Source organism: Agelaius phoeniceus, chromosome 23 (genome assembly GCF_051311805.1).
Source record: "Agelaius phoeniceus isolate bAgePho1 chromosome 23, bAgePho1.hap1, whole genome shotgun sequence".
Lineage (NCBI taxonomy): Eukaryota > Metazoa > Chordata > Aves > Passeriformes > Icteridae > Agelaius > Agelaius phoeniceus.
Genome location: NC_135287.1, coordinates 8,290,728 through 8,318,553, shown reverse-complemented (window position 1 = coordinate 8,318,553; position 27,826 = coordinate 8,290,728). Strand labels below are relative to the sequence as shown.

Below are 27,826 nucleotides of genomic sequence, written 5' to 3'. Positions count from 1 at the left end.
CTGAACACAGCATTGCTCTGGACAGCACACCTTGCAAGGAGGTGGCTGTTAATCCAGTGGCAGCAAAGATGGGGAAGATCCAGCAATACCAGAGGCAGGGTTAAAAGGGAAAAAAACCACAACAAAATAAAACTGAAAAAAACCAACCCAACCAGCACCCTGAAGAGGCACAATGGTGCAGATGTGCCTGAGGAGCACAGCTCTCCTGCTCCCTAGCAGATCCATCCTGTGGCCTCCCACATACTTTGGGAAGAAAGAAGACAAGTAGGCATAGGCAGAAACAAGGAGCACTCTGTGGTTTTGCTCAGTATTTCAGTCCATCTCTCACTCAGGAGGAGCTCTGCTTTGCTTTCCAAGTCTCGCCCTCTCTGGCATGGATCACAAACCTGGCTTCTGGCCCAGGACTCGGCTCCAGCAGCGCTCATCACCAAACAGGGTGACGCCCCACCTCTGGGCACAGTGCACAGCACAGTCCTAAAGCCATCTTGAGGCTATTACCCCAGCATCAGAAGAGGCTCCCCATTATACCCCAGCTGGGATTCCAGGCATCCTGAGTCGCAGCTGAAAAACCCAACACCCAAACATAGCTCCAGCTCTTTGGGGGAAGAAAAACCCAGCATCAAAGTACCGTTTTCTCTAGTGGCTCCAGCTGAAGCTGCCAGATAAGCTGCCTGCATTGGAGAAATCCTGTCTCCCAAAGATGCCCAGGCATAGCTTGCATGCTCCTCTGCCTGGAGCTGCCCAGAAAGATGCAGCAGGATGATGCCAGGTGAAGGCATTGCCCTCCCATCACAGAAGTGGAAAAGGGGCTGGAAACCACAGCCCGATGCACCCATCTGACAATTCAGCAAGGATACCAGGATACAGGGAAGCCACCTGTGCCCAGACCACCTCTTCATAAAGAGCTGAGCAAGTGGGAAGCAGGCTTCATTGCACTGACTGTGCCCAGCATGGACATACACTCAGCAAGAGCAGAGCAGGTTCTCGTTTCCCTCTTCAGGACATTGCAGCCCATTATCCTCACACTGGTTTCTCCAGTGCAGGGTTGTAGCTGGCATCAAGGCAACCCTGTTTGTTTTGGAGTCATATTGTCTTAGATGGCCCATCTCACGCCTCGGAAGAGGGGCAGCAGCAGGTCTGGCCCCAAGCAAGCAGGACTTGAAGCCAGTCAGGATGCCCAACAGCAGCACACCCATTTCCAAGGCTTGGTACAGGCTTCAGATAGCCATGCCAAGACAACCCATGCTCCATCTTCCTGCCATGCCATGGCCCGGGCTTCCCGGGCACCGAGTGCTGATCTGCTGGCCAAGGATGCAGGGAGCGAGCAGGACTCCTGACAAGCTGTCTCTCCATAGCGTGGCTTTCTCTTAAATCAGAACCAAGTACCAGTGACACTAACTGCTTCCCTCACAGTATCTCCTGCTGAGTATATCCCTGTGGCAACTGCAAATGCCATCAGGAACTGGTCCCAATTAGAACAAACCCATCACCCTATCCACCTTTGAGTTTCATAGAAGTTCAGGTAGGAAGAAAACAAAAACAGTCCCCTGTTCCCAGGAAAGGGTCTGGTGCTGAGCAGATGACCTGAAACAGGCACCACAGAAGAAGGAAGGGTGCCTCTCCTCCATGCCATGTGATTTGGCTGGTGCTGCCTCCTCAGGAGAGGCTGATGAAGTGCAAAATACAGCAACAGAAACCATGCCCACCAATCTCCAGTAACAGCTCCTGGGTACCTTCCTCTCAGGGCTGCCAGAGGTGGTGAAGAAAGGAAGCCAAACCAAAGCAGCAAAGACTGGCCCACTGGAAATCAGCACACAACTTCAAAACAGAAGTCAGGAAGAACTGAGGAATATCACTGTGGCCATCCTCACAATCTGCACCACACAGCTGCTGAAGATGCACAACTGAGAAGCAAAGCACTCACAACACTTCCTAGGGCCCTTGCTCCAGGACAGCTGCATTTTTCCACAGCTTCGGTGCTATGAGAAACCTCATAGGGTAACTAAATCTCATGGAGATCAACTACATAAAGTCAGAATCCACAGCTCCCACCACTGTCTGGAAACACAGGACCACACATGAGATCACCAGAGAATGCATTTGCCAGTCAAAATCTGCCTGGGAGGAAAGGAGAGCTGACTGACACCAAGTCCTGACCTGCACTAGATTCTGATTTTCCAGAAGAGTCATGCTGGCAATCCTCCTTGTACTTCGCTGATACAGCTTAAATAACACTGACAAAATATTGCTGCATCTGTACATCATATCGCTATGATATCTCTGCATTATATTATATATCCATGCATCTACATACCACATTTCCTGTTAAAAATGTCAAAAGTAATCAAACACAGCTCAAAGTCTCCTATGTGCCCTCTCCCACCCCCAGTCCAGGGCACTGGCATGATCCTGGGTCTCAGCCAAAAGAGCAACAGTACAAGGAAAACTACATTTTCAGAGCAAGCTCTAGGTTTCTGCCTGGCTAAGGCTGTTGGGGGACAGCAGACAGCCCTGGGAGGAGGCAGTGACAGAAGCTCAGGAGCAGGCTCACAGGTAGAACAGACTGCTGATGCATTCTCAGACAGGAACAGCAAACTTGTGCTTTTCCACATGGGACTTATTCTCCCAGAAGAGACCAACTTGAGAGATATGTTGGGCAGGGTATTTAAAACTGGATGGAGCCCTAAGGAATTAAGCACTGGAAGCCAGCCTGTGCCATCTCCAGGAAATTACTAGACCTGAGCAGATTAAAACCCGTTACAGCAGCACATCTGGACATCCGAGGAACACAAACACATCCTCAAGTACTTTGACCACTAAGAACTTTCCGTCCTAGCAGCAGCAAAGCCTGATGCAATCACCTGAGACAGGGCAAGGAAGCAAGGGCTGTTCTGATGCCAGTTCTGATGCCAGTTCTGATGCCAGTACAGTTCTGGACACTGTACTGACAAGAGATGGGGCTAAAAGAGAGAGAAAACTATCATATATACCTATTTTGGGACCCTGAAACAAACCGGAGAGTAACAAAGAGCAACATCTCTACAGCAGTAAGAAACAGCCACTGACTGGTCAGGACCCAGCTGATGCTCCCCCCAAAGGGAACATGGAGCCTCCTCTCCAGCTATCCCTCCTTTCCACGTCCCTCCACAGAGCAAGCACTGACAGAAGGGAAAGCACTCACAGTGTCCAGCAGGAATGAACAGCAGGGGACAGAAGAAAAAGCAATGTTTTTTTTCTCCCCAGAACAGCAAGTATGGAGGACATGATGCCAGCTGAGTTGACAACTTGACAGAAAGTCAAAGGCTGAGTTGAGCTTGGACCTCAGAAACTCCAGGCCAGTATGAGTGAAGTCCACAGCTCACGGGCCTGGAGTCTAAAGCGAAACTAAAGTGCACTGGAACTAGCCTGGAACTAAAGTGCAACTCCAGCACATCCTTGGCAGCTGCCCTGGAGCAGCATAGCCCAGTGAGCTTGCTATGTCCAGTTTTGTGATGGCCCAGTTGCTTCATGCAGCTGTCTGTGCCCTCTGTCACACAGTGGCCAGAGAGCCACCTTCCAACAGCAAGATGCAAAAGGGCTTAAAAGTACAAAACAACTATTTTACTTTCTTCAACTGAACAACAACTGTGGTTTCTAGTTTCTAAGTAGGTTTTCCTTTAGCTGCTGCCTGTTTATTTCTTTACAGTGGCGGGGATCTGGAAGGAGGAAATGGACTTTCAGGGGAGGGAGACACAGTAATACCTACAACACTGCACCACGGAAAACACCATGAAATGGATTTTCTAGGTAATGAGGATGCAGGTCAGGGTGGTAAGGAACAACCAATCCCACCACCTGCTCGGCTAAAATGGCAGCACACATATTAAAAAACAAACAAAAAGGTTCTTCACCACTTAGGTTATGTATGCTCTGGCAAAAGTCCCACTGGAACAGACAGCTGCTGTAGAGACAGCACACTGATACTCTCATCTTTCCACCAAGGAGAATCAGGCAGCAACATCGACCTGGCCATTTCTGCACTAGTTCCAGCCTTGGGTATTACATACCCACGTGTGGTGGCAGCCAGCGTTATCACAGGCACCAGAGTCAAAGCAGGTCTTGATTCAGCACCAACACACCCTTGCCAAGTGACCTTGGGCAAATCACTTCCTCGGTGACTCACTGTTCTTATCCCTCCCGCCACCAAAGTAGCAAAGCAAGGCACACACACAGCCCCTGTATGTGACTGATGGATGGAAGGAGCTGCATGTCATTTCTGCATGCCTGGCATGAAACTGCATTTCAGCAGGGTAATGAGTGGTAGCCACATTCGCAGAACAGATCCTGCAGGTCAAGAGTACACACTAAGGCTCCTGTAGCATCACTCTGCAGGCAAAGGTGCATGGCTGGCCTCTGTGCCATGCCGTTGGCAGCCCTTTGCCTGGCAGAGCCAGGACACAGCCGTATGCTGCCGCAGCCTGACACCCTGTCAAACAGAGCTGCCCCCAAGGCGTGCAGACGCTGCCACACAAAACAACACAACAGCCTGCCCTGTCATGTAGCATTACTTATGTGTTCAGATATGCATCCTTCTCGCATTTCTACTCCAGCAAGAACGGGGCTGGAACAAGTTCATCACCTGCTAAAGACACGTCCCTAATACAATGCAGGGGAGTTTTGTTACATTGATTCCTTTCTGTGCGCAAGAAGAATACGTATGTACAGGTGGTGTTTCTCTCATTTTTCGTCCAAGCTGACCGCACGCCTGATTCATCTCAACAGGGAACACAAGCCTATCGAGTAGAATACTTCAAATAGAGGGGACAGGTCTCCCCTGACAGTTAGGATGGGCCCTGACAGGAGTGTTTGTTCAAACCCTACGTGAAACGTGGCAAGTTCCCATCCTCCCTGGGGCTTTAACAGCACCGAAAACGTCTTGCAAAATCCAGACCTGCTCCGGTAAAACCAGACGGAACTCGATTAAGTTCTTTGCACCAGAGAAAAGCCCCAGTCGAGGCACTTTTGTCCGCGAGGAATCGCCTGCGGCCGCAGCAGCATTAGGTGACAAGGACCAGGGAAGAGCGGTCCCCGAGACGTGAGAGCGAATCGGGCAGGGTCCCGCGGAGCAGGGGCAATGTCCAAGGCAAGCGGGAGCGCTGACAGCTCATCCCCAGCCGGCCGGACTCGGAGGGTAGGCCGAGCCGAGGCCGGCGCCGTCCGCCCGCCAAGTTATCGCCGCCCCCGGCAGCGATGGAACGGCGGCCAGCCCGGAGCCTCCGGCTCGCTCGGACGGCGGCTCCCGGCCGCCCCTCCGGCCGGATGACAGCCCCGAGGCGGGCCCGGCTGCGCGGAGCAAGGGGTCGGTGCGGGGGCGGCGCGGAGCCCCGGCTCCCCCCTGGGGCGGAACAATGGGACGGCGGCTGCCCGGGCCTGGCGGGGCACTCACCTCGGCGGCGGCGGAGCGGCTCAGGGTAGGCCGGGAGAGCCCGCCGGGGCGGCGCGGCGCGGCTCCGCGGGCTGCTGGGGGCCGGCCAGCGGCGCGGGGCCGGCGGCGCGGGCCGCGCTCATGGCTCGGCCGCCCGCCGCAGGGCGCGGGGTCGGGGCCGCTGCCGGCGGCACCCCCCGCCCCGCCGCGCCGCTCCTTCCGCCGACCGAGCCGGCGGCTCCAGCCCGCGCCCGCCGGCGGGGGTGGGCGTCCGGCCGCGGCGAGCCCCGGCTGCCCGCCCGGCCCCGGGCCGCGGACGGCTTCCCCGCGCTGCGGCGGGCGGCCGGGCGCGGGCGGCGGGGAGCGGAGCCGGCGGGCGCGGCGGCCCGGGCGCGGGCGGGGGCGCCGTGGCGAGGGCGAGGCGCTGCGGGCCGAGTGCTCCTTTCTCCGCCGGAGCCTGAATAATCATTTGGAGAAACAGGATCATTCACTTTCCTCCGAGCCGGAGCCAGGCGCTGCCCTGTCAAAATAAAAGCCCCGCGCGCCGATTAACCGCTTCCTGGTCGCGGGCGCCCCGCCGGCCGCCCAGCGGCACCGCCCGCGACCGGCACCGCCGCCGGGGACCGGGATCGGCACCGCCGCCCATTCCGGGCCTCCCGCGACGAGTGGCCGGCGCCCCGCGAGTGGCCGTCCAGGTGTCGCACACCCACGAGTCGCACAGACATGTACGCGATGGCACACAGGTCTCAGCACAGCCGGGACCTGCAGAATTGCATCCCACTCCTCCCCGCGACAGCACGGGGACTGCTCCTGCTGAGCATCCTTCTGCCTTTTATCATCCGAAACACCCGTTCTGCTCAGGCCGACACCCTGCGAGTCCTGCTCTCGACCCTCACTGTGCCGGGGAGGTCCCACACCTGATCCCATCTTTGCTGCTCTTTCTCCCAGAGCAGACTTCGATGATCCTTGTGGGCCACTTCCAACTCAGAATATTTTGTAATTTTACACACAAGGCACAAGGACTGGCTCCGGCCCTTGAGAAGAGCAGCATGTTATTATCTTTACCAACAAGTTTTCCAGGCATTAACCACCCTCCTGTCCTGAGCAACAGACTCCACGGACGGGAGCCACACAGTGCACATGCATACCAGGCTGTGGAGGCAGCCTGCCCGCTCCTGGGCGATGCCAGCAGCATCCTAACCAGGACGTGTCACTTTCCTGCCTGAAGCGCGCCAGCCGCCCAGGAGTGGGGCTGGGAGGAGAGGGCTGGAGGCAGGGACCACTTGCCAGCGTCCCCAGAGTTGCAGAGCTCAAGGTGATGTGGGGACAAACAATCCAGCTCCACTAACGGGAGGCAGCGGCCTCGGTTGAAAATTAACACAAGACTCGCCCCTGTGCTCACACCCGCAGCGCCCGAACCGGGGCGAGGAGGGAACGGCGGCCGTGGGGGACGGGGGACAAGGGGGGGGGTGTCAGCTCCCAGAGCCGGGGGCGGCGCGCGGCAGCGCCCCCTGCCGGCGCGGGGCGAGAGCTCCCGGTGGGCGGGGACAGCGAGCGCCCCGCCCCGCCCATTCCGGCACCGCCCCGCCCACTCCCGGCACCGGCGGCACCGGGGCTCCGCTCCCCACGGGCAGGCGGGAGGGGCTACCGGCGGAGCCCTGGCCCCACCCCGCCCCGGCGAGTCCCGGCACCGGTGCTCCGCTCCCCACGGGCAGGCGGGCGGGGTTGCCGGCGGAACCCTGCCGCCCCCCTTCCCCACGGCACATGAGGGGCATGCGGCGCAGCCCTCCCGTTCCCCACGGGCAGACGGGGCTGCAATGAGGCTCAGCGAAGAGCGGGGCTGCTGTAAGAGGGAGGGAGCGAGCGAGGGAGAAATGCCGGCTGCTCCCAACCCCGACTGAAAAGACGCGACATCAGGCGCCTCTTAGGCAGCTGGCACAGGGCGGTTTCGCCCGTTTGCAGAAGCGCCTGTGGAAAGCACCCGAGGCCGAAGCAGACGCAAGGGGCGGGTTGCGGATGTTCTGGGTTTTACCTCGGGGGCCGCAGTGGGCAGGCACTGGGAACCCCTCTGCATCGAGCATCGCTTGCCTGCACCAGCCATCCAAGGAAGATAGACCCCTCTGGAGGAGTGCTGAGGCCATACATCTCGCTGCCTCTTTGATCAACTCCCAAGTCCCTCATCAGCAAGCAGCGACATATTTTCACACTTTCATCCTTCCCAGTAGCAGCACTGGGTTAATGCTGCTGCAGACGGCATGCACAGGCGCAGTGGGTTAAAAACAGTGCCCAGCCACCATTATTTGGCATGACAACTCAGTGCCAGAGGCAGACAGGCAGTTCCTTCCCTCCAGCCAGGTGTGGTGCATAGGGGACACATGGAACCACCTCTCCTCTGGGTCCTCTGGTTGCCTCTCTCTTCCTGCTCATTCCCTGCAACCTTCTGGGCTTTTTACATCACAGACCTTCACACCTCTCCCAGCCTGCACACATGCAAGTGGCAAAGCAAGACTGGGAAAGGTCAGCAAGAGGACCAGCTGCTTACTGGTTCAGCAGAGCCTGCTGCTTTAATTAACATCTGCCAGACTAGCTACCCTCCCTGCACTTGATGATGACTCCCAGTCTCCCCTTCCTTCCTCTATAATTATGTCCATGCTAGGAGAGACAAGATAGGAGAGGAGATGATGAAGCAGATTCCTTGGAGCTCCTCAAAGCCACCACCACGGTAGCAGCTCATTCCAGGAGCTGCCTGGTACAGCAGCACCTTAGCAAGGCCCAGCCAAGATGCCCAGACTTGGCTGTTACCTGCTCCTTTTCCTGCCTTTGGACCACAAAACTTACATACAACATACAAAACAGAAAAGTCTCCCTGGATAGTTAAGGACCAAGAGGGAGCCACTGTGACAGTGACTCCAGCCTTCCCTGAGAAGAGTTGTGACTGACCACCCAGAAGCTCCTGATACATCCTACCTCTATGGGATACAGAGAATACAGGGCTACAGGATCCAAAGGATTGGCCTTGTCCTGTTTTTCCAAGAGGGAGCTGGTCCTAAGCTATGTCCAAGGCTCTGGGATTTGTTCATTCCCACTGACTCTCCAGAACGCCAGCCCTAAGCTCAGACCTTCACAAGACCCCTGTGGGCAAGGCCCTCATTATACTCATGAATATGATTAATTAGGTCCAATTAACTGTACTGGAGTTAATTACGTGATTCACATTTAGCTGGGGCTGCCTCTTTGCGAAGCATTTCCCCAGTGGATCACTCCAGCAGATCCCCAGAGATAGAAGAGTCCAGACGAATTGTGCTGAAGGAAACGAGTCTGGGGCTGTGAAATGCCTGTTTTGGGAGCAGCTCTCTGTTTTGCTGATCCACATAGCTATGGAGCAGGGAGCTGGTGGTAGTCCAGCATTTAATCCACAGACCTAGCTCACAGATTCATCCTGTATTCTCCCACAGAAAGGCAATGGTCCAGCAAAAAGATAGAAGAGGCTATGTTGCTACTGCTGAGGTAGACACAGGCCTAAAAAGATCTCTTCCCAGGCTGCTCTCAGTCCTGCCCATGCCTATGCAGACCCCTGGCCAAAGTGTCCTTTTCTTCTGCTCAGACACTAGCACAGATTCTATCCCACAGTCTCACAAGTCCGTGATGTGCCTGATCTCCCTTGCACTGCACTCCAAGGTCTCAATCCCACTTCTGTTTTGGTGGTACTACAAAGCCATTGCTTAGGGAAAAGGGAAAAACAGTCAGCCTAGGAAAGGCCCCAGGTCTTCACCCAGCCCTGCAGTCAGCTGGGGAAGAATGGGCTCCTTCATTTCATGCTCACTGGAGTTTGAGCAGGGCGGCCAGCAGCAGCAGGCCACTGCAAGGAGCCTGCACTACCTTTGCCACCTCTGCAGCTGCCTAGACAGCGTGTGCCATTGTCTAGATGGAACTGGGCAGCATCAGAAGTGCCCAGTTTGGTTTCTCCTTTTAAACAGGATCACCTTTCTTTATTAACTATCCCATCTCCAACAGACCAAGACTGTTCACCCACTGCAGTCACAAGAAACATGGAAGCTCATAGACAACACATGAAGCAATGCAGCCAGCCAGAGTCTCCTGCTTAGCATTGTCACGCTAGAGCTGGGCACTGGCCCCCTCCATACACTGCAAGGATTTTCCTTTGCTGCAGTCCTAAAGGCAAAACACAGCCTGTGCTGAGGTACTGAGGGAGAATTTAATCAAACTGAGACATCCTCTTTCCAAATGAAAACATGCTGTTGTTGCTGCTGCAGCTTCAGCATGGCTGAAAGACCATCATTTAGCAAAGACAAACTCCTGACATGGTTCCAGGGATCACAATGACACAGACTCAGCATCCTGGATGCCTTGCTATTGCTTGGATGCCTAATGCATTCCTGATGCCTGTATGTGTGCAGGCAGGATGCAGCTCTTCAAGTCTTCTCCCCTTCTTGTTACTCCTGAACACTCTGAATGCCAGCCTTATCCTGCCAATAGCTCAGATGCACACTGCAGCCCTAGGGAAATCATCTCAGGTCCACATAGTCCTGATGTTGCTGGAATTCTGGCATGGGATTCACTCCTACCACAGCTGCCTAGCCTCAGATGGCCTTTGCTACCTGCTCTAGAAGTATTTGGACTTCTCAGCGTGGGGCCCTGCTTGGCTGTCCCTGGTCTCGGGACACTGCTACCGAGAAAAGGCTGAGGTTTACCGGCGCCAGAGCTGTGAGGGAACTCCTGCCCCTGCCAGCCGTTAGGGCCAGGAGAGCCGGAGCCCAGAGGCAGCCTGCGAGGCCGGGCAGCGCACCCGCGGGGGGGCGCGAAGGGTTAAATCGTTTGGCGAGGCCACCAGCGCGATAAACGCAGCCATCGGCGGAGCCGGCGCCTCCCACCGCCCCGGGGCCGGACTGGCGGCAGCGGCGGCGGCGGGGACTCTTATCCTGATACGGCGCCTTCCGCCGAGCGCGGCTCTGCAAACACGGGGCGGCGGGACTGGCTCCGCGGCCGCGGCGCTCGGCGACACAAAGCACGCAGAGCCCTCGCCCGACAGCCGGGCGGGAGGGAGCGAGGGGCCGGGGGTCTCGGCAGGGATGCGGGATCTCCCAGCGGGGCCGTCCCGGGCGCCCACGCAGGCAGAGGCGGGCGCGGAGCGCGATCCCGCTGCTGGCTGGAGCGGGCCGGTGGCTCCCGGAGCTCCGTGCCCGCTGCCCGGGGCTCCGCGCCGCCCCTGCCCGGCTCGGCGAGACCCCCGGGCGGCCCCAGCGCGCCCAGCATGCGCCGTGCTCATCGCGGACGGGAAAACCATCACGCGGATGTGCCCGGGATGGGTGTGGGATGGCAGCTGTGCCGGGGCAGACACACGTTCTGCAGGCACGCACGAGCATGTGCAACCGCAAACAGCAGGAACAGAGCACGGCACATGGGCGCCAGCCCTAGAGCTACACTGTAGAGCAAGCGATCTGTGGTGCGTCGTACCAGGGAATAAGGAGATAGTCAAGGAAGGTACAAGAACAGCGTCTGCTGTCACTGCTACTACGGTCTTACAATAAGGCTGAACTAGAAACAGAGCAATCCCTCCCTTTGATTTATTTACTCAGTGCTTTTATCGCCAGAGGACGCCTGGAAGCCTGGTCACTGTAAATGTGCAAGTCTGTGCCAACGACTTGCAGAGCAGAGATCAGGAGAATCTTCAGAAAGGTCACAGGCCTGACACAAATCAAATTTTATACAATGTCTCTATTAGAATTGGGGGTTACTTGAAATCACCACTCTGTAAACTGGGTCAGAACAGGAAAAGTTAGCAAGCTGCTGCCTTATGCCATCTTCCAGCATGACAAGGACTTGTTTTGGTGGTAGCTTGGACTACCACTTGAGAGCCCCATTATTCCCACATACAATCTCCGTTCTTAAGACAGTCATGTGCATCTTGTTGTGTGCAATGCCTCAACCACACAAATCTCTAGCTTGGGAAAAAACCTCTCCCACAGCATCTCAGACCTGTTTTTCAGGGAAGCAGGGCGTATGCCCTGGCACAAAGGACTAACACAGCCCAATTCACCTGCATCAACACTCAGCTGGCTGGCTAGGCCCATGTGCCTTGCACGTTCCAGCAAGGGTAACCACCTGAGTGAGGCCACAGGCTCTACCTGTGTGTTCAAGCTCTGTTTCCTAGGTTTTCACCCAGCCCTGTTTCATCTGTACCTCTGTTTCCCGAGACCTGTGTGCATTTACACAGGTCTGATGGTACTCTCAGGCCAAAAGTGCTGAGCACCTTGCCCAAATGCTGTGAGGACTCTACAGAATTTGGGACAAGAAAAAGGTTCTTCTTGTCCAGACCATCCCACCCCTGAGCAGCTACTTATTACTTGCATTTCTGTTCAGTGTCCTGTCATACTCCAGATATCTCCACCTTATCTGACAACCTGCCGTTTGCACGCATCCCTATAGACTCAGCGGAACTCGGGGACACACGGGAGGCGGCGGGACCCTGCCCGGTGGCGCCGCCTGGCGGACGCGAGCGGCCCCGGCGCGGCCCTCACTGCAGCCCGACTGTCCCTCTGTACTGCTGCCTGTCCCTCTGTACCGCTGCCTGTCCCCTCTGTACCGCTGCCTGTCCCCTCTGTACCGCTGCCTGTCCCCTCTGTACCGCTGCCTGTCCCTCTGTACCGCTGCCTGTCCCTCTGTACCGCTGCCTGTCCCCTCTGTACCTGCTGCCTGTCCCTCTGTACTGCTGCCTGTCCCTCTGTACCTGCTGCCTGTCCCCTCTGTACCTGCTGCCTGTCCCCTCTGTACCGCTGCATGTCCCTCTGTACTGCTGCCTGTCCCTCTGTACCGCTGCCTGTCCCTCTGTACCGCTGCCTGTCCCCTCTGTACCGCTGCCTGTCCCCTCTGTACCTGCTGCCTGTCCCTCTGTACTGCTGCCTGTCCCCTCTGTACCGCTGCATGTCCCTCTGTACTGCTGCCTGTCCCCTCTGTACCTGCTGCCTGTCCCTCTGTACCTGCTGCCTGTCCCTCTGGACCGCTGCCTGTCCCCTCTGTACCCGCTGCCTGTCCCTCTGTACCTGCTGCCTGTCCCCTCTGTACCGCTGCCTGTCCCTCTGTACTGCTGGTGCCGAGAGGCAGCACTAGAGCAGGCACAAGAAACACCAGAAAACATGCTGCTTCATTTCATTTCCCCCACTTCTCCCTCTGATGATGCAAAAGAGATATAGCCATCCCTGAGAGCAGTGTGTGCACAGCAGAAGGGGATGTTTTAATTAACAGAAAAAGGAGAAACCATAGCTCTGGTGACAAATTCCAATCGGGGCTTTAACACTCAGATGCAGAAGCAAGGAAATGGATTTCCCCATCATGCAATACTATCTTTGTCTCTCCAGTTAAAAATGACCATTTGGTTACTTCTAATATTTTGGAGCTGGTACAGCATTCTGACCAGGTCTTAGGTACTGGGGATGTCCTGGGGACTGATAAAGCTGCCATACTATCCCCCACCAGGTCAAGCCAACCTGCAGTTTTCACTGCTGGGATATTGCATCCAGGGAAAGAATGGCAGGTGCGTGCAGGAGCTGCTGGCACCACCTGTGGCTCATTGTACCATTGGCCCTGCAGAAAAAAGGTGAGTGGGCCCAGGAGGGCCCTTTACCCTTGAGAGCCTTCTCTTCTAAGTGGACTTCCTGGTAGCTGGAGATGCTGACCTGGGGTCTGTTCTCCTTTGTCCCTTACAGCACAATGCAAACCCACATTTGCATCATGCTGCTGAAGCATCCTCTCCCTGTCATGAAATATTCATGCTCACCTCCAAAAGGGGTCCAGCACAGCAAATCTGTGTGTCCCTCTGCAGACAGGCAATCTGTGCTGCAGTGTGGCCATGGGCTTTGCTGTGAGGTAAAGCCAGATCCAGACAGCTGATCTCTGTCTTTGAGGAAATAAAATAGAGATGAAAAGAAGGAGCAAAACCTCAGGAGGTGCTTTGAGATTTAACCCTTTCCAGGCTGGAAGGCACTGGCAGATAGTCTGCACCAAGCAGCCTGAGCAGTGCAGGAGAGACGGGTCTAGAGAGCACCCAAAAATGCTGATGTTCTTTCTCAGGTTGGAAAGATTGTTCCCAACCCATCAGAGACTGGCTCTGATAGAAATAGTGGAAGCTTCTAGCAGCTTCTCACAGAAGCCACCTCTGTGGTTTCCCCCTCAAAAAAACCAGGCTGTGTTAAACCAACACAGAGAGATTTCCTGCCTGTTTCTGTGGGAAAGCTGGTGTGGTGACTGCTGTGTGGTTGAGAGGCAGGCAAGAGATGCTGTTCCAGCCTCTCGACTGTCACCTTCTTGCTGTCTTTTGCTTTGTTCAGAAAATTTGTGCTTTGGCCTCACAGATTAAGAACATGCACAGAAAGTTGCAATTACAATGACACATTTTAATGAATTGTCATTTGTTCACTTCTTTTCTCCTTAACTAATTCTGCCTTGGTGATTTCCAGTACAGCACATTTACTTAAATTGAGTAAGAGGTTGCATATGAAGGAGGAAAAGACAGTGGCAGAGGGGAGGAGCAAGATTTCAGCAAGGGAACCTGTAGAGGACTACCTCTCTGAAATATAATCAAGACAAAACTGCTACACTTTTCTTGGACATGAATTGGAGTGGGAGGCATTTGTTACTGCCAATGCAGTTTTCTTCATACCCTGTTCTTCCACACAAGGTTGAATCGTTAAGCGTTGACAGTGCATCTGTTAAGATTGGCTCTAGAAACCAAATGTTCTTGAAAATAAAAGAAGCATGTGCTTGCCCTTCATCTTCCCAGCCATTCAGCTCCCAGCACCACAGAGAAAAGCCACCTGGAGCAGCCTACATGCACACAGATGGCCTGAGATTGGCCATGTGAAGGGCTCCTCTGTGTGAAAGGTACAGCAGACTGAGGAACAAGAAGTTCCTCAAGGATGACATCAGTCTTTCTTCTGCTGACAATATAAAGCTTCAAGTAAAAGTCCCACAGAAGATCTCCAAGAAGAGCTCTTCCCAATGTTTAATTTTCCTCTCCCAGTTTGTGTTTTCTTTTTACAGCTGCATTTGTGTCCTACCACCCATGGCAGCGACCTTAGAGCACACAGCCTGAAAGAACCTCAGAAAGATCCTGCACCCAGCAGATAGCACTGGCATCACCACACATTAACAAGCACTGGGAGAGGACTTCCCAGGAAAGACAGGAGTATGGTCTTTCTCCAAGATCACAAACTCTGTTAATCAAAGGAAGGAAAAAGAAATAGAAAGGCCAATGCAGCCTTCCCACTTGACTCCCTTTAATTAGTAACCATCTGGTTTTGAGAAGAGCTGTCAGCCAATGTAGAACATTTGGCAGGCTTCCTCAGTGGCTGCTCTCCTAACGTCAGTTCTTCTTAGAAATGCTTTAAGCCCCAAGATGCCAAAAGGAAATGAAAAACAAAAGAGAGGGCACAAAAGTGAAAAGAAAGAACAAGGATGCAGTACTGCCCAGCAGACAGAGCAAGACATTCCCCAGTTTCACTTCTAGATCAGGGAGCAAACTACAAACACTGCTGGCCACCGATAGCCAGGAAACATTCCACCCAGCCAGCCACCTGGAAGAAACTTCAATATTCAAGCACCATTCTCAAACAAGCAATTACAAACCCCTCAACATTTTCCAGGAGTCTCACTGCTCAACTCAGTGTTCTGTCCAAACTCCAACTTTAACAGTGACTTTTTATCTTCCAAATTTTCTTGTCTCACTTTAATTTCTTTGTCCCAGCTACTGTGCAATGGCACTGTGTATTTACATGTGCTGCTCCAGCAGGGTATTCATCCACTAGGAGAGGCATGGGCAATTTTACAAATCAAATTCATCATGCTTGGCACTTTCTCACGTTTTGCCCTGATTCTCCCTGATGCCATGCTCTGCTCAAATAGAGGGGTGCTGCTGCTGCTCTCCACCAAGAAACCCAGGGGTGCAAAGGGAGCGCTCCACCTAGCTTTGGGTGGCATCAGGAGGCACACTGACTGTTCTGCACAAGTCCTCAGGGACAATCTGACAGCACAAGGCCTTTGGTCTTTGCAGGAAAATAGCCACTCTGGTAGCAAAGCTAGGTAGCAGGAGCTCAGCTGCAGCATTTTTGTGAGTGCTGCCTTCCTCATTAAGATGCAGCACATGGCTCAAGTGGCTTTTAGATTACTCCTTCTGACTCTAGGACATCGTGTATGAGTCAGAGGCTTGCACACTTGCTTCTGATCCCTGTGAGTCCCCAGCACATGGCAAACTACATTTTGAACAGTTCCCTTAAGTTCTACATGCAGACAACCTTCTTTCTCACTTTTGCAAAGAAGCAGAATTATCCGCTTCTCTCTTAAATAGCATCATACACCATGGACCACTACCTTCTTTCCTCACAGATGCATTCAAATTCTGCAGTGCCCTCTTGTAAACAGGTGCATCACCCTCGCCTACACTCACAGCCCCTCTACTCATTCCCACCCCACTTCCCACAAGGTATGTGTAGCAGTCAGCCCCTTTCCACAGACTGTGGTAATGGGCTTCTGGCACAGCTGAAGGAGCAGAGGATCCCCCTGTTAAATACATTAGTGCCAAGGCACAAAGAGGGATGATATTTCCAAATGCATTTCTGGAGGTCTCTCCCATGTGGCAAAAGAGTCAAAGACCCAAACCTGTGAGGTCCTCTCTCTGTACCTGCCCTGTCAGAGAAGCAGAGCTGGAATTTCATAGGTTTCTGACTAGTAAGACAAAAGCAAGCATATTAAAGCATCCGAAACCACCAGGGATCTGCACCTGATTAGCCATCTCACATGTTTGCACAGGGGCAGATGAGTAGGTTTCAGCTGCCCTGATCTGCACAGAGTGGTGGGATATTCCTCACTTGCTGTTCCAGGAGCTGCACTAGGTTTGTGCTTGCCTAGAATTCCCACTGCTGATGGAGCAGCAGGAGCTCAGGAACGCTCTCACATCTGCTTCTTGTCTGAGGGAGGTGCCTAGGCAGGCCAGAGAGAAACACACATGGGTGATCAGACCTGGACCACCTCTTCTTGACACTGCCAATTTACACTGAGGAACCAAATGCAAAAGGTTGTAGATGCTGTTCCTCTTTTTCCCAGCCCTGGCGATGCAAAACTTCTCTCTCATGCCTCACCTTCAAAGCCTTTCATTCCTTGTTGATTAGCATTATGCAAAGTGCCCAACTGCCAATGCGACTTCAGGAAGAAATCCATCTATTTCTCCCCTTCAGCTCTTAATTAACATGTGGACTTTAATTACATTTCCCATTTTCATGACAAAATATGTCTCTTTCCTCCACTTGCCCCTCCCCGAGATCATTACAAGAGCTCTTAATAATAATCACCATCATCTGTCTGCTCTGAGAGCAAGGCAGAGGGGCACTTGCTCCATCTCTCCAAGTTATCCTGTCCCACCTAGCCCGGGTCACTCAGTCCTTGCAGAGCCACATGCTCTGGTCCTGTGCCAGTGGGGAGGCATGGAAGCAGTGCTAAGGTGTTGACAGCACACACTGCCAGGGCTGGACAGTGCCTGAAGGCTCTGGCTGCAGTGAAACACATTACAATTCAAGGGTGGACACAGAGAAGTAAGTTTGGGGAGGTGTTAGGGATTCTCTTGTTTTCAGAAGTGGGAGTGGGCCACCCTCCTGCTGAAGCTACATCCTCCCTCCCCATACAAAGCACAGAAAACACTGCTAGGGAGCTTTGCAGTAACTCTCAGCTGGCTTGCAGATCTAGGTAGTAAAAAAACAGAAAAACTTTCTAATAGACCTCCCAGCTCTCATTGATTCAGCCACTAGAACAGCAATCACCTCAGTAAATCACAAAGCATCCATTTTCTGGCAGAAAGTGAAAACTGAGGAGGAATCAGTCCCTATCAGTCTTGATGGTAGCAGGCAAGAAGAAGCACCCAAGCATGGACCTGGTGCAGTCAGGCTTTCCTAAACTCAGTGAAAGTAACTCAAACCACTACCATTCTCCTCACAAATCTGGGAACCTCATTCAGATGCAATCTGTCACAGTAGGGAGACTCAGCTGTACACTACATCGACCTTGTGTTTGCAAACGCAAAATTAAAATCAGCTCTCAGACTGACTATCTTATCCGAATGTGAAAAATTCACAAGGCTGCTGCTGGCTTTGTCCACTTACAGAGATCTGGAAAATGAGATTTTCTGTAGTTGTTACTTCACCCCTCAGGCTTTCAGTGCTCCTTGATGACAATCTCGATCCCTCCCAGAAGCTAACAGTAAGGTAATACAAAAGTGAATACCAAACTATGCAATGTTTTCAGACAGACAGAAGACAGAGAGCTGCCCACCACTTCCATTGCCGAGCTCTGAAGAATTAGCAATAACTCACACAGCAGACATGACATCAGGGTCTGGGGACAGAGACAGTAAGGGCAGCATCAAGGTGACCACAACAAAAAAAAAAATACACAAATGACTATAAGTATGGCCCAGATACAGTCCACAAGGCAAAGTCTGCACAATCCAAATGTACAGCTAAGTGCATCATGCACAACTTCAACGGAAAGAAGAGCTCCCTGCAGAGCTCCATGCAAGGGCATGGAAGCTCCAAGCATGCCATGAGCACAGTGTGTCTGCTGCTTGCAGAAAACCTTATTCCTCCTCATAAGTGTGGCAGAAGGGACAATGTCCCTTTAAATGTGACTAAAGTGTTGTCAATGGATCTGCCATGGTAGAGGAGTTAATCCCCCCCTCAGCCCCTCTCAGCCACTGTGATGGGATAATTAGATGCGAGGGCTCACCACAGATGATGCTCCAGTTGCTTAGCAACTAATGGTTTCCATAGAAACAGCAAAGCACAGCCTTCAGAGCAGCAAGTGAGCAGTGCAGCAGGGCAGGGAAAGATGCCTTAAACTCCTGCACTGATCCTCTCCTCCAGAATCATTCAGAGGCCTAGAGGTATTAGGGGAATGAGAAGGGGGTGCCTTAAAGATACAATATCCCTGTTTCAAGCAGCAGTGTTAAGAGAATGGTTTTTATCAGACTAAACCTTCACTGATATGGTTCTCCTCTCAGCGACTCTTAACTAGTAGGATGAGCAGGGCTGAATCACAGAGAGTGGTCTTACACAGAGGTTTAAGCCCCAACATGTGGGTTACAACATCCAGCTGAGTATGATTCCAGCATCAATTATTGCACCTAGGGTCTGAGAGGGAAACGCAAAACCACACACACAAATATATTTGCATTTTCAGTACTGTCACAAAAGCAGCCTTATACAGGCATCCAGCCTGGCCCTGAACCAGCAGGCAAAGGAGGTTTCCTCTAGATTTTGTGGCTTCACAATACATACAAAAGTGACTACAAAGCATGGAGATCTTCACCAGAATAAACAGAGGTCAGATTAATTAACCTTTACTCAAGACTATCATCTGGTACTTCCTTCAACATAACCAATTCCTACTGCTTTATTATCTCACTATCCTCCCTGCACCGAGTCAGCAAACCACTGTTCTGAGCATCACAGCCATGACCTGCAGCACCTGCGCCGAACACCATGCATTGCTGTGCAGCTGCACTGCTGCAGGGCACGATCCTGGCATCTTGTAAGCTGAGCAGAGACAAGCTCTGTTTGTATTGTGCTGAGAGGTCTGGGACACTGAGATTCAGTACCACGTAGTCTGCACCAGGCCAGGGATGGGCTGCATCACTGCCTGCTCACAAATTACAGCCCTACGCGTTAAAGCTTTGCAAACCTCTCCCGTTGTGATGGCACAGAAGGAAGTAAAGAAACTCACATTGCAAAAACAAGCCCTGCTTTCCTCTCCTCCAGCCTCACACTTGTGAGACAATCCCTTTCAGAGGGGGCAAGCAGCCTGTGCCCTGGGCACTGGCTGAGGCACCCAAACTCACTGCTTTTCTCCTCCTTGCCTGGCAGGAGACGGGCAGCATGCACTCCGCTCTGCCATGTGCCATCTCTTCTTGGCAAGGAGATGGAGAGCAGGGCAGAGCCCTCTGTCCCTGGGGCAGTAGCTGTGCCAGAGACGGGAGGCACGTGCTGCGGGTGACAGTAGCCAGGCTGGACTACGGAACCCTGCGTGCATCAGTAAAAGCCACCAAACCCAGACACTGCGGCTCCTTCCCCCTCCCCGTCACTGCAGTGTTACCTGACCCTACCCACAAACCCGGGATGCCAGCGGCAACACCCAGGAGGGTGGAGCATCCACTGGCCAATTTAGCCATAGGTCTCCTTCCTGGAGTCCTGTCCTGATCCACCCAGTGCTTCAGGAAGGTACAGAGAGGCGACACTAAAAAACTTGTGGGCCATTTCAGACTCTGTCCCCTATGGCTTTCAAAGTGGGAAATCAAAGGGAAATGATGTGCTTTGTTCCACGGGGGAGCGGCGGGAAAGGTGAGCAGAAACGAGCCTGGCGGAACCGGTCGCTTCAGTCCTCTGCTAGCTCACCTTTGAAGTGGTTTTAAAAATCAGGGAGGAGGGGCAGATATGAGTTCAGCTCTTTTACTGCAACTTCACAGAATTTGAAGACGTGGAGGGTAAGAGGCCACCTTTTCCCCACCAGAAAATAGTGTATCCATTTAGAGAGAAGAGAATACAGCTAATAAAACAGGCTGTGATGCTCATCAAGTACATCTGTGGTGTTCTCACATCCTGAGGAGGCTATGAACAGCTACAATGACAGCAGCATCCAGCTATGGTACCATCAAAGACACTTCAGTCCTTGGCAGGAATGGGCACCCTGACACAGCCCCAGCTCCTGTGCCAGTGGATCTCTCACCACTCACAGCCTCCTCTCTGCCTCACGTTCCCCCCATCACTGAGCTTGCCCTGCTGCCTCCCTTTAACAGAAGGAGGGGTTAGGGTTCCTAACCCTAGCCCAGCAAATCCTGGGAGCTTTGTCTGTGTTAGACAGCATCAGCTATTTACTGCAGCACAAGGAACTGAAGCAGTGCCAACAGAGCAGGAGTGGCCTGGTGTGATGGTAAGCCAGGCATCTACTGTACACTCTGTGCTAGGAACAGGGGAAAACGGACCACTTAACTGGAAATTAATAAATTAATCTCTGTTCTACTATGGGGGGGGGAAATTATATAAACCCCACAGTTGCTTGGCATGACCAGTATCCTTAAGTGTCCCCACCACCTCCACTGAGCTTGCTTCAAAACAAATGCCATTGGCTGGGCAAAGCCCAAACAAGACAGGACACCCTTGATACTCTCCTGTTGCCACAGACAAGGAGATGTCGCTCTGTACAAATTCAAAGCTTTCAGGGGCTGAGGGATGCCAGAGCCATCAAGCCAGAGTCCTGTAACAACTCTGAACTAAAAGCCAAGTTATAGAGCGGCCCTATCTTCAGGGGAGCTTCACACAACATTTTCCCCAAAACAGGAGCAAATACAGTCTCTGGCTTGCTGAGAAGACCCCAAAAAGCACATTCACATGAAGCCATGGCTGAAGGCGTATACCTACACCTTACACGCACACACAGAAGTCAGACACCCTGAGAAACAACTGAGCACACTCAGTTAAGACTCAAATCTGAAATGTTTTTCTGAAGTGCCAGGAGGTGGGAATCAGCAAAAAACAAGAACTGCCCTTGATCCCAACCTGCAGCTTCACAAAACTTCCCCTGCAGTAACAGTGGTTGCAAGTGTGCAGGAGTAGGCAAGACCTATTTTCAGTTAAACTATCTCATCAATCGGCTTCCGCGCAGGTACCACTCACCTGAAAAGAGCTAGCTTTGAAGAATCCAGATGTCCTGAGCCAAGGCACCTCCAGCTTGTCACCCCTCTGTTTTCAGCTTCCTTCATTATGCAGACAGCAATGCTGGGTACTTTGGCCTTCTGCATCTGACAGTAAGTTCTCTTCTATCTTCTGTTCCACATTCTGAAGCTAAAGAGGGGCGAAAAAATGATGCCAGAAGCATGAGCTCCAAGATAAACCATAAGGAACAGGCAGATTATCAGATTTACATTCAATTTGCCCCAAATCAGATCTATCAGTCTGATCAAAATCTCTCTGTGGGAATGCAGGGGTGGCAGGGCAGCACTCAGGGGTTACATGCTTTCTTGCAGAATACCCAGCATTCAGACCAAGAAGATTAGGATTCAGTAACTGAATAGCCAAAGGTAAAATTAAGGCCTTTTAGCCTTTTCCTGTACTTCAGGGAAAAGTTTGTGGTTACAAACATAGTTAGACTTTAAAACACTTTTAGGCTTTAAGCTGGAAAACCAACATTTCTGTGTCCAGTCTTGCCAGCTTCATTGAACAGACCAGGCAGACCACAGGATTCATTTCCTTCTTTACCTGTGTGTGTTATGGTAGGATCTCCAATCTCTACCAGTAACAAGTAAACATTACCAAATGGGGGAATGCTTTCATCGCTGCAGCAGAGGCAGGAAGAACTCACAAAGCCTTTTCACATCTTTTTTTTGCTTTAGGAATGGTCTAAGTACAACTGTTTAAGGCTTCTCTTGGTGGAGCACTGTATCATATTACATTATATCTGATCCCTCCCCTTCCCTAGTCTTACTTACTGCTTCCAAACACCAGTAGAGACTTCTCCGAGGATGCAGAAACCCAAGGAAAGATGGGAGAAAGAAAACTGAGCAGCTGCAGCCTATTTATGCTAGCAGCCCTGAAAGTTCTGCAGCTGCTTCTTATCTCCTTTAATGCTCTGTAATTAGCTTTTGCTCCAGAGCCTGCACTGAGCTCCAGGGGTACCGTTTCCAAACAAGCTACAGGTGAGGTGAATTCAGTCACTCCCTGCAAAATGCCAGCTCACACGGCCTCTGGTGGCCAAGCCACAGGTTCCAGTTATCCTCCTGCAGCATTGCCAGCCTGCTCTTCCCAGGGCAGCACAGAGAACTGTGTCTTCCTGTAGACAACTCCATCACCCAAATATTCCTGTCTTTTATTTACACTGGTGCCTCACACATTGCCCCACATGTCTTTAAAAGGCATACCTCACTGAAAAACAAGCAAGTCAAGAGACTTCATCTGCAAGCAAGGACTTTCTATTGCAGGACTTCTTCTACCCCACCGAAATACTCACACTGTTCTGAGATTATTAAAGTAACTGTATTCAGTCTAGAACTCTTGAGAGAGTTAATTTCTGAAGTACCAAAGTTAGGTGGGTAGGTGAAGTGTCTGTGTTAAGGTGCACGTGGATAATCACAGGCTTGGGGTGTTTCTGTGCCTCAGCTGATCATACACAGCTGTGTGAGGGTTTGGCTCCAGCATGGAAGGGAAAAGCAGATTTGTGGTGTGACAGGTCAAGTGATATGTGGTAAATTATTAAACTATAATAGCCAGCTCGTTTGAAGCACATCCCAAGGTTAAATACCAAACTCCAGTCTCAGGAAGGGACAAGGGCTTTGACTGGGGCATGCACAGAGCTTTTGAGGAAAGCAGCCAACCAAGTAGGTCCTGCTTGTACCTGAGGATTGTGACAGGGACAACAAAGTTTCAACTAATGCCTGAACTTTGTCACACAAGGTGGAAAAACCGTGTGTGACTGTAGTCTTTTGCATCTAGCAAAAGCAAAATCATACTGATTGATATTTGTGGATTGCCTAACAAGAACTAAGCAAACCTTGATACAATACAAACTCCCACACTATTGAAGAGGCAAAACTGAGCATCCTAGATTCTCTGAGAAGATTTTCTTTTCAAGAAAAGCTTGGTCTGGTATTTGACTTATTTTTCAGCATCTCATCTCAAAAGACACAAAGGGTGAGAATAGTGACAGCAAAAAGTGCAGGAACATTTGGCCCCAAGCCCAGCAGAGCAAACCTACTGTGGGAAAAAGCACCTTTACCTTTTCTTTCAATATACAGAAAAAAACCCCAAATAACTCAAAGCCAAACCTTTGATGCAAGAGTCACAGAATTCACCCTTATGCTGAGATTCTCCCAACACCATGCACTAACGTTATGGCACAATCATTCTCAGCAATTGCCAAAAGCAGCCTCTTTCTGTCTCCTTGTTCAAACGAGCAACAACTCCCTGATGCACTCCTCCACTACAAGCATAACCTCCATCCTCCTACAAAATGCTCAACATATGTAGAGTCTGAAATCTAATTCCTGCTGGTACTGAGCCAAGGATGTGATGATTTTGGTTTGTAGCGGCTCTGTTTCCATCCCCATCGCCCATCTCCCCTCTGTGCATGCAGAAGAGTCATGGCGAGTGGGTGAACAGGATGTTTGTATTGCAAACATCTGTCCATGACACAAACCAAGCCAGTACCCAGTCATCAGGACACTCCGTCTACGAGATGACACCCAATGAGCAGGGATAGGTGACCCGACCAGACAAGAAACCGTTCTAATGAAACCAACCTAGTGAGACAAACAAGAGAGGCTACACTAACCACAGTGCCCTCAGCGCAGTGTCTCATTGCTCAGCAATACCACACCTGCAGCTTAACGTGGATGATGACTGAGGCAGCAGCATCAGTGCCTAAGCAGTTGTTATGGCCCAGTTAACAGTTGCAACTTTCTCTCTCCCTGTTTTGCACTGCGCAGGGCAGGGTGTGTAGTTAATATAATCTAAGTCACTGTAGCAGTCACAGAATCAATTAGACTCGAAAAGACCTCTGAGATCATTGAGTCCAACCTAGGACTAAAGACTACCATGCCAACTAGACCAGGCGCTAACTGCCATGTCCAGTCTTTCCTTGAGCACCTCCAGGGATGGACTCCACCACCTCCCTGGGCAGCCCATTTCAGTGTCCAATCACCCTTTTTCTGAATAAATTCTTCCTAATGTCCAGCCTAAACTTCCTCTGGTACACCTTAAGACTGTGTCTCCTTGTCTTCTCCGTGATTACATGGGAGAAGAGACAGACCCGCACGTGGCTCCACCCTCCTTTCAGGCAGCTGTAGGGAGCGATAACCCCTGAGCCTCCTTTTCCCTAGGCTAAACAACCCCAGCTCCTCCAGCCGCTCCTCATAAGACACGCGGTCAGACCCTGCCCAGCTTGGCTGCCCTTCTCTGGACACGGGCCCCCGGCGGAGGCACGGGCGGCGCCGCGGGCGAGCCCCGGGGCACCGGGAGCGGCGGGGCGGGGCCGGCTGGGTGGGGCCTGCAGGGGGCGGGGCGGGGCCGGGGGCGGGGCCGTGTCCCTCCCCGCGCCTGCGCGGCGCGGCGCGGGCGCCATGGCCGTGCACTACTGCGGGCTGTGCCGCCGCAGCGCCTTCACGGGCCGCCGGCACCGGTACAGCACGGGGCATCGCCGGCGGCTGCGGGAGGCGCTGGCCCAGCTGCAGGAGGCGACGGCGGCGGCGCGGGCGGCGGCGGCCGTGGCCGATGGGGCTGCGGCCGTGCGGCGCTACGATCCGGCGGAGCACGATGGGCGCGTGTGGTGCCCGTGCTGCGGGCGCGGCGTGCAGCGGCACGGGCGCCGCGGCGGGCTGGCGCTGCTGCACGCCGGGCTGCTGCGGCACCTTGCGGGGTGCGTGGGCAGGAACAGGGCGGGCCGATGCTGCCGCATGCCGGGCTCTTGTGGCGCTTGGCCGGTGCGGGCGGTGCTGACGGTGTCCCGGTGTCCCGCAGGCCCGAGCACCGCCGGGAGACGGCGCGGTTCTGGCGGGAGAACCGGGCGGAGGCGGCGCTGCAGGAGCGGTGCCTGGTTCCGGCCGAGGAGTACGAGCGCTTCGCGCAGGCTCTGGAGCAGGCGCTGGCCGAGCACCAGCGGCGGGAGGAGGAGCGCATCCTCCAGGTACCCTCGGTCACCTCCCCGCACCGGCCCCGGCCCCCGCTGGCCCCGCCTCACCGCTGTGTCCCCGCAGATGGCGGCTGACATCCGGGAGGCCGAGCGCCGGCAGCGAGAGACGGTGCGAGCCGCGCTGCAGGTCGGTGAGCTGTATCCTGCCCTGGCTGCACCCCGGCGGGGAGCGGGCGCTGCACCGCGCACCACCGGCACCCGGGAGGGGCTGGGGGCGGCTGGGTGGGGGCTGTGCTCAGTACCAGAAATATTGTTCCTTTTTCCTGAATTACACTCAGCTTCAACCAGAGCCAGAACTCTGTGCAGGACCTTCTGTCTGCACGGTCCCCGCAGGACCTGAACGGTGAGCACCACTTTCTTCAGCAGTGACTGATGCATGCGTGCAAACTCCCCCCTGCTCAAAGCATGGGGAGTTGGCGCTGTCATTACCAGGGTCTTGCAAAACTTTTGCAAGCTTTTGTATGCACTACAGTAAGAGCTGGCCTCTTATTTCAGGGACAGCCCTTGTGGTGCAGAAGAGCCTGGCCCAAGCAGAATGCAGACAGGACCTGATTTATCCTGGATGGAATCAAGCAAGGTTCTGACCTTCATTGGCCACCAGGTAGGGGTGACTGGCTAGTGAATGTGACTTCGATTTAACTGCAAGTCACCTACAGCACATGCCAAAATGCAGAACAAGGGGTGGTCTCCATCACAAAAAGAAACACTTTGTGGATTTGGGCAAGCACCTAGCCTAGTTTCAGTTACCCAGGTTTAACTTTCATTAAGCAAACATTCTTTAATACGCTGTGGGGAAAAAAACCAAACTCTTTTAAAGAAGAGACAAGCTTTCCTCTGCCTTTTTCTAATAGAACTTGATTCAGGAAAGGAATGAAGGCAATGCTCTTCTGCTCAGAGATACTCCTAAACACAAGATTCTCATAAGCATTTTATGTTCCTGTTAACAGGAAACAGAAGGGAAAGGAAATGTCCACACAGGTAAGTGCACCTGCATCATGACTCACCAGGCTGCTACCTCATGGCTTGCAAATGTCACAGGGATAACTCTAGCTTTGAAGCAGTTGCAGTATAACCAGGAGGTAGCCATAGCCACTCATAGCAATATTTGACATACTAGAGGAGAAGAAAACACATCAGTATAGTAAAAACTGTTGATGCTGCTGTGGGGAGTGTATGATTTGGGGTGTGATCTGCCATGGCCAGCTTTTTTTTCTCAGAACACCCAGAGTTCACTTGGTCACTTGCTTGGTAGCACAACCAGAACACAGAGGGAAGAGGGGACCCTTTTATTCTGTCACAGTTTAGGGTAACTTCAGTGGCTAAGTAAATATTCCCTGTGACTTCTAGGAGCAAAACCTCCATGGCTAACAGAGGAAGAAGATGGAAGTAAACAAATTGGACCTTCCTATGAGGAATTTCTCAAACACAGTGAGCAGCTTGCACATCTTTTAGTTAACGTTACAGTCACTTGAACATGCTAGAGAACCAAAAGCAATTTGAAAAAGTTTTGCTGAACAAAGTATTTGGGCTTTTGGGCAACCTGGTCTAGGGGAAAGTATCCCCATCCATGCTACAAGGGGTTGCAGCAATGTGATCCTTAAGCTCCCTTCCAACCCAAACCAGTCTACAATTTTTTTTTTTTTTTTCAGAGGAGAAACAGAAGCTGAAAAAGCTCCCAGTGGAACGTGTTGGTGCCAACTTTGACCATACCTCTCAGACAAGTGACAGCTGGCTGCCTTCCTTTGGGCGCGTGTGGAATCATGGCAGGAGGTGGCAGTCCCGGTGAGCTTCAGCGCAGCACAGATGGGTGCCAGGGGCAGAGTGTGGGGCTGCTGTACATGCAAGCTATTCATGGAGCAGGCTCTGAGGTAGCACCAAGCATAACGAGACATCCTGCCATACAAGTTACACCACACAGTGCTTAATCCAGGCAGAGTATCATTCTTGTCCTGGAGCAGCACCATGGCCTGCAAGGAAGCGTGCTCATGACTGTAAAGGCTACCCACATGCAGGCATCTGCCTTGTTTTGTTTGGCTCACCTTTTGACCCACTTACTGTCCCACTGGTGCCTTTTATTGTGCCAGAACTCTGTCAGCTAGCTGGAGCTACCACTCCCTGAGGTAACAAAAACATTGGGGGAACTTCCATTCCAGAACACTACACACAGCTTTTTTAAGAAGTGTTCATTATCTCTGTCTAAAGGCTACTGCACCCTGACTTCTGTGCTCTCTTTCAGGCATCAGTTTAGAACTGAATCAGGGGAAAAGAAGAAAAAAAGATGATCAGATAAGGAACACTAGACACCCATCTCTGCTGTGGAAAGGCTGACTGGAGGTAGCTGCAGTTTTGTTGCTGACTGCCCTGTAAGGGCATAGAATGTTCATCTGAGCATCACATCTAAAGCCACACAAAGTCCTGCCAGCAAGGACAGGCTCCTGTGGATGCCATATCTTCCCTGTCAGGAAGCCTACTCTGTACAGCAAGTGATGCCAGTGGCCTATACTGAAATGGCACATCCTGCTAAAGGAAAAATTTTTGGAGAAATAAACTTTTTTTTAAAATGCCTCTCTGTTTGTAGACCAACTGAAACTCATTTCAAATGCAGGGCCCACCCTGCAAGCAATTAATGCTAGGTGTTTGATAATTTTATTCAAACTTATATTGCTTTCCTTCATTTTAACATTTATC

General features: G+C 52.5%; 2 protein-coding genes across 4 annotated transcripts in view; one reads left to right on the top strand and one right to left on the bottom strand.

The window, feature by feature from the left end:
• Positions 1-6,150, bottom strand: part of BCL9L (BCL9 like) — a 48,306-nt gene extending 42,156 nt beyond the window's left edge. The window contains exon 1 of one of the 2 annotated variants that reach the window (XM_077189846.1): positions 5,426-6,150. The gene's annotated coding sequence lies outside the window, so the exon portion shown is untranslated. The remainder of the gene's footprint in view (positions 1-5,425) is intronic. The other variant, XM_054647541.2, reaches the window with a different exon arrangement.
• An 18,381-nt stretch (positions 6,151-24,531) lies between these two features.
• On the top strand, positions 24,532-27,703 carry CENATAC (centrosomal AT-AC splicing factor). 2 transcript variants are annotated; one of them, XM_054647498.2, is made up of 9 exons: positions 24,532-24,865; positions 24,967-25,132; positions 25,203-25,265; positions 25,417-25,481; positions 25,634-25,739; positions 26,086-26,116; positions 26,486-26,566; positions 26,788-26,920; positions 27,375-27,703. In XM_054647498.2, exons 1-9 carry the CDS (start codon positions 24,570-24,572, stop codon positions 27,418-27,420), a joined length of 987 nt encoding a protein of 328 aa, XP_054503473.1. In that variant the 5' UTR covers positions 24,532-24,569; the 3' UTR covers positions 27,421-27,703. The 2 variants fall into 2 exon arrangements, with proteins under 2 accessions (XP_054503473.1, XP_077045962.1); XM_077189847.1 differs by lacking the exon at positions 26,486-26,566.
• The last annotated feature ends 123 nt before the right edge of the window (positions 27,704-27,826 follow it).

Coding starts and splice junctions, on each gene's coding strand:
- CENATAC (XM_054647498.2), top strand. CDS start 24,570: ATGGCCGTGCACTACTGCGGGCTGTGCCGCCGCAGCGCCTTCACGGGC. Junction 25,133..25,202: donor AGGAGGAGCGCATCCTCCAG/GTACCCTCGGTC, acceptor GTGTCCCCGCAG/ATGGCGGCTGACATCCGGGA. Junction 26,567..26,787: donor TGAGGAATTTCTCAAACACA/GTGAGCAGCTTG, acceptor TTTTTTTTTCAG/AGGAGAAACAGAAGCTGAAA.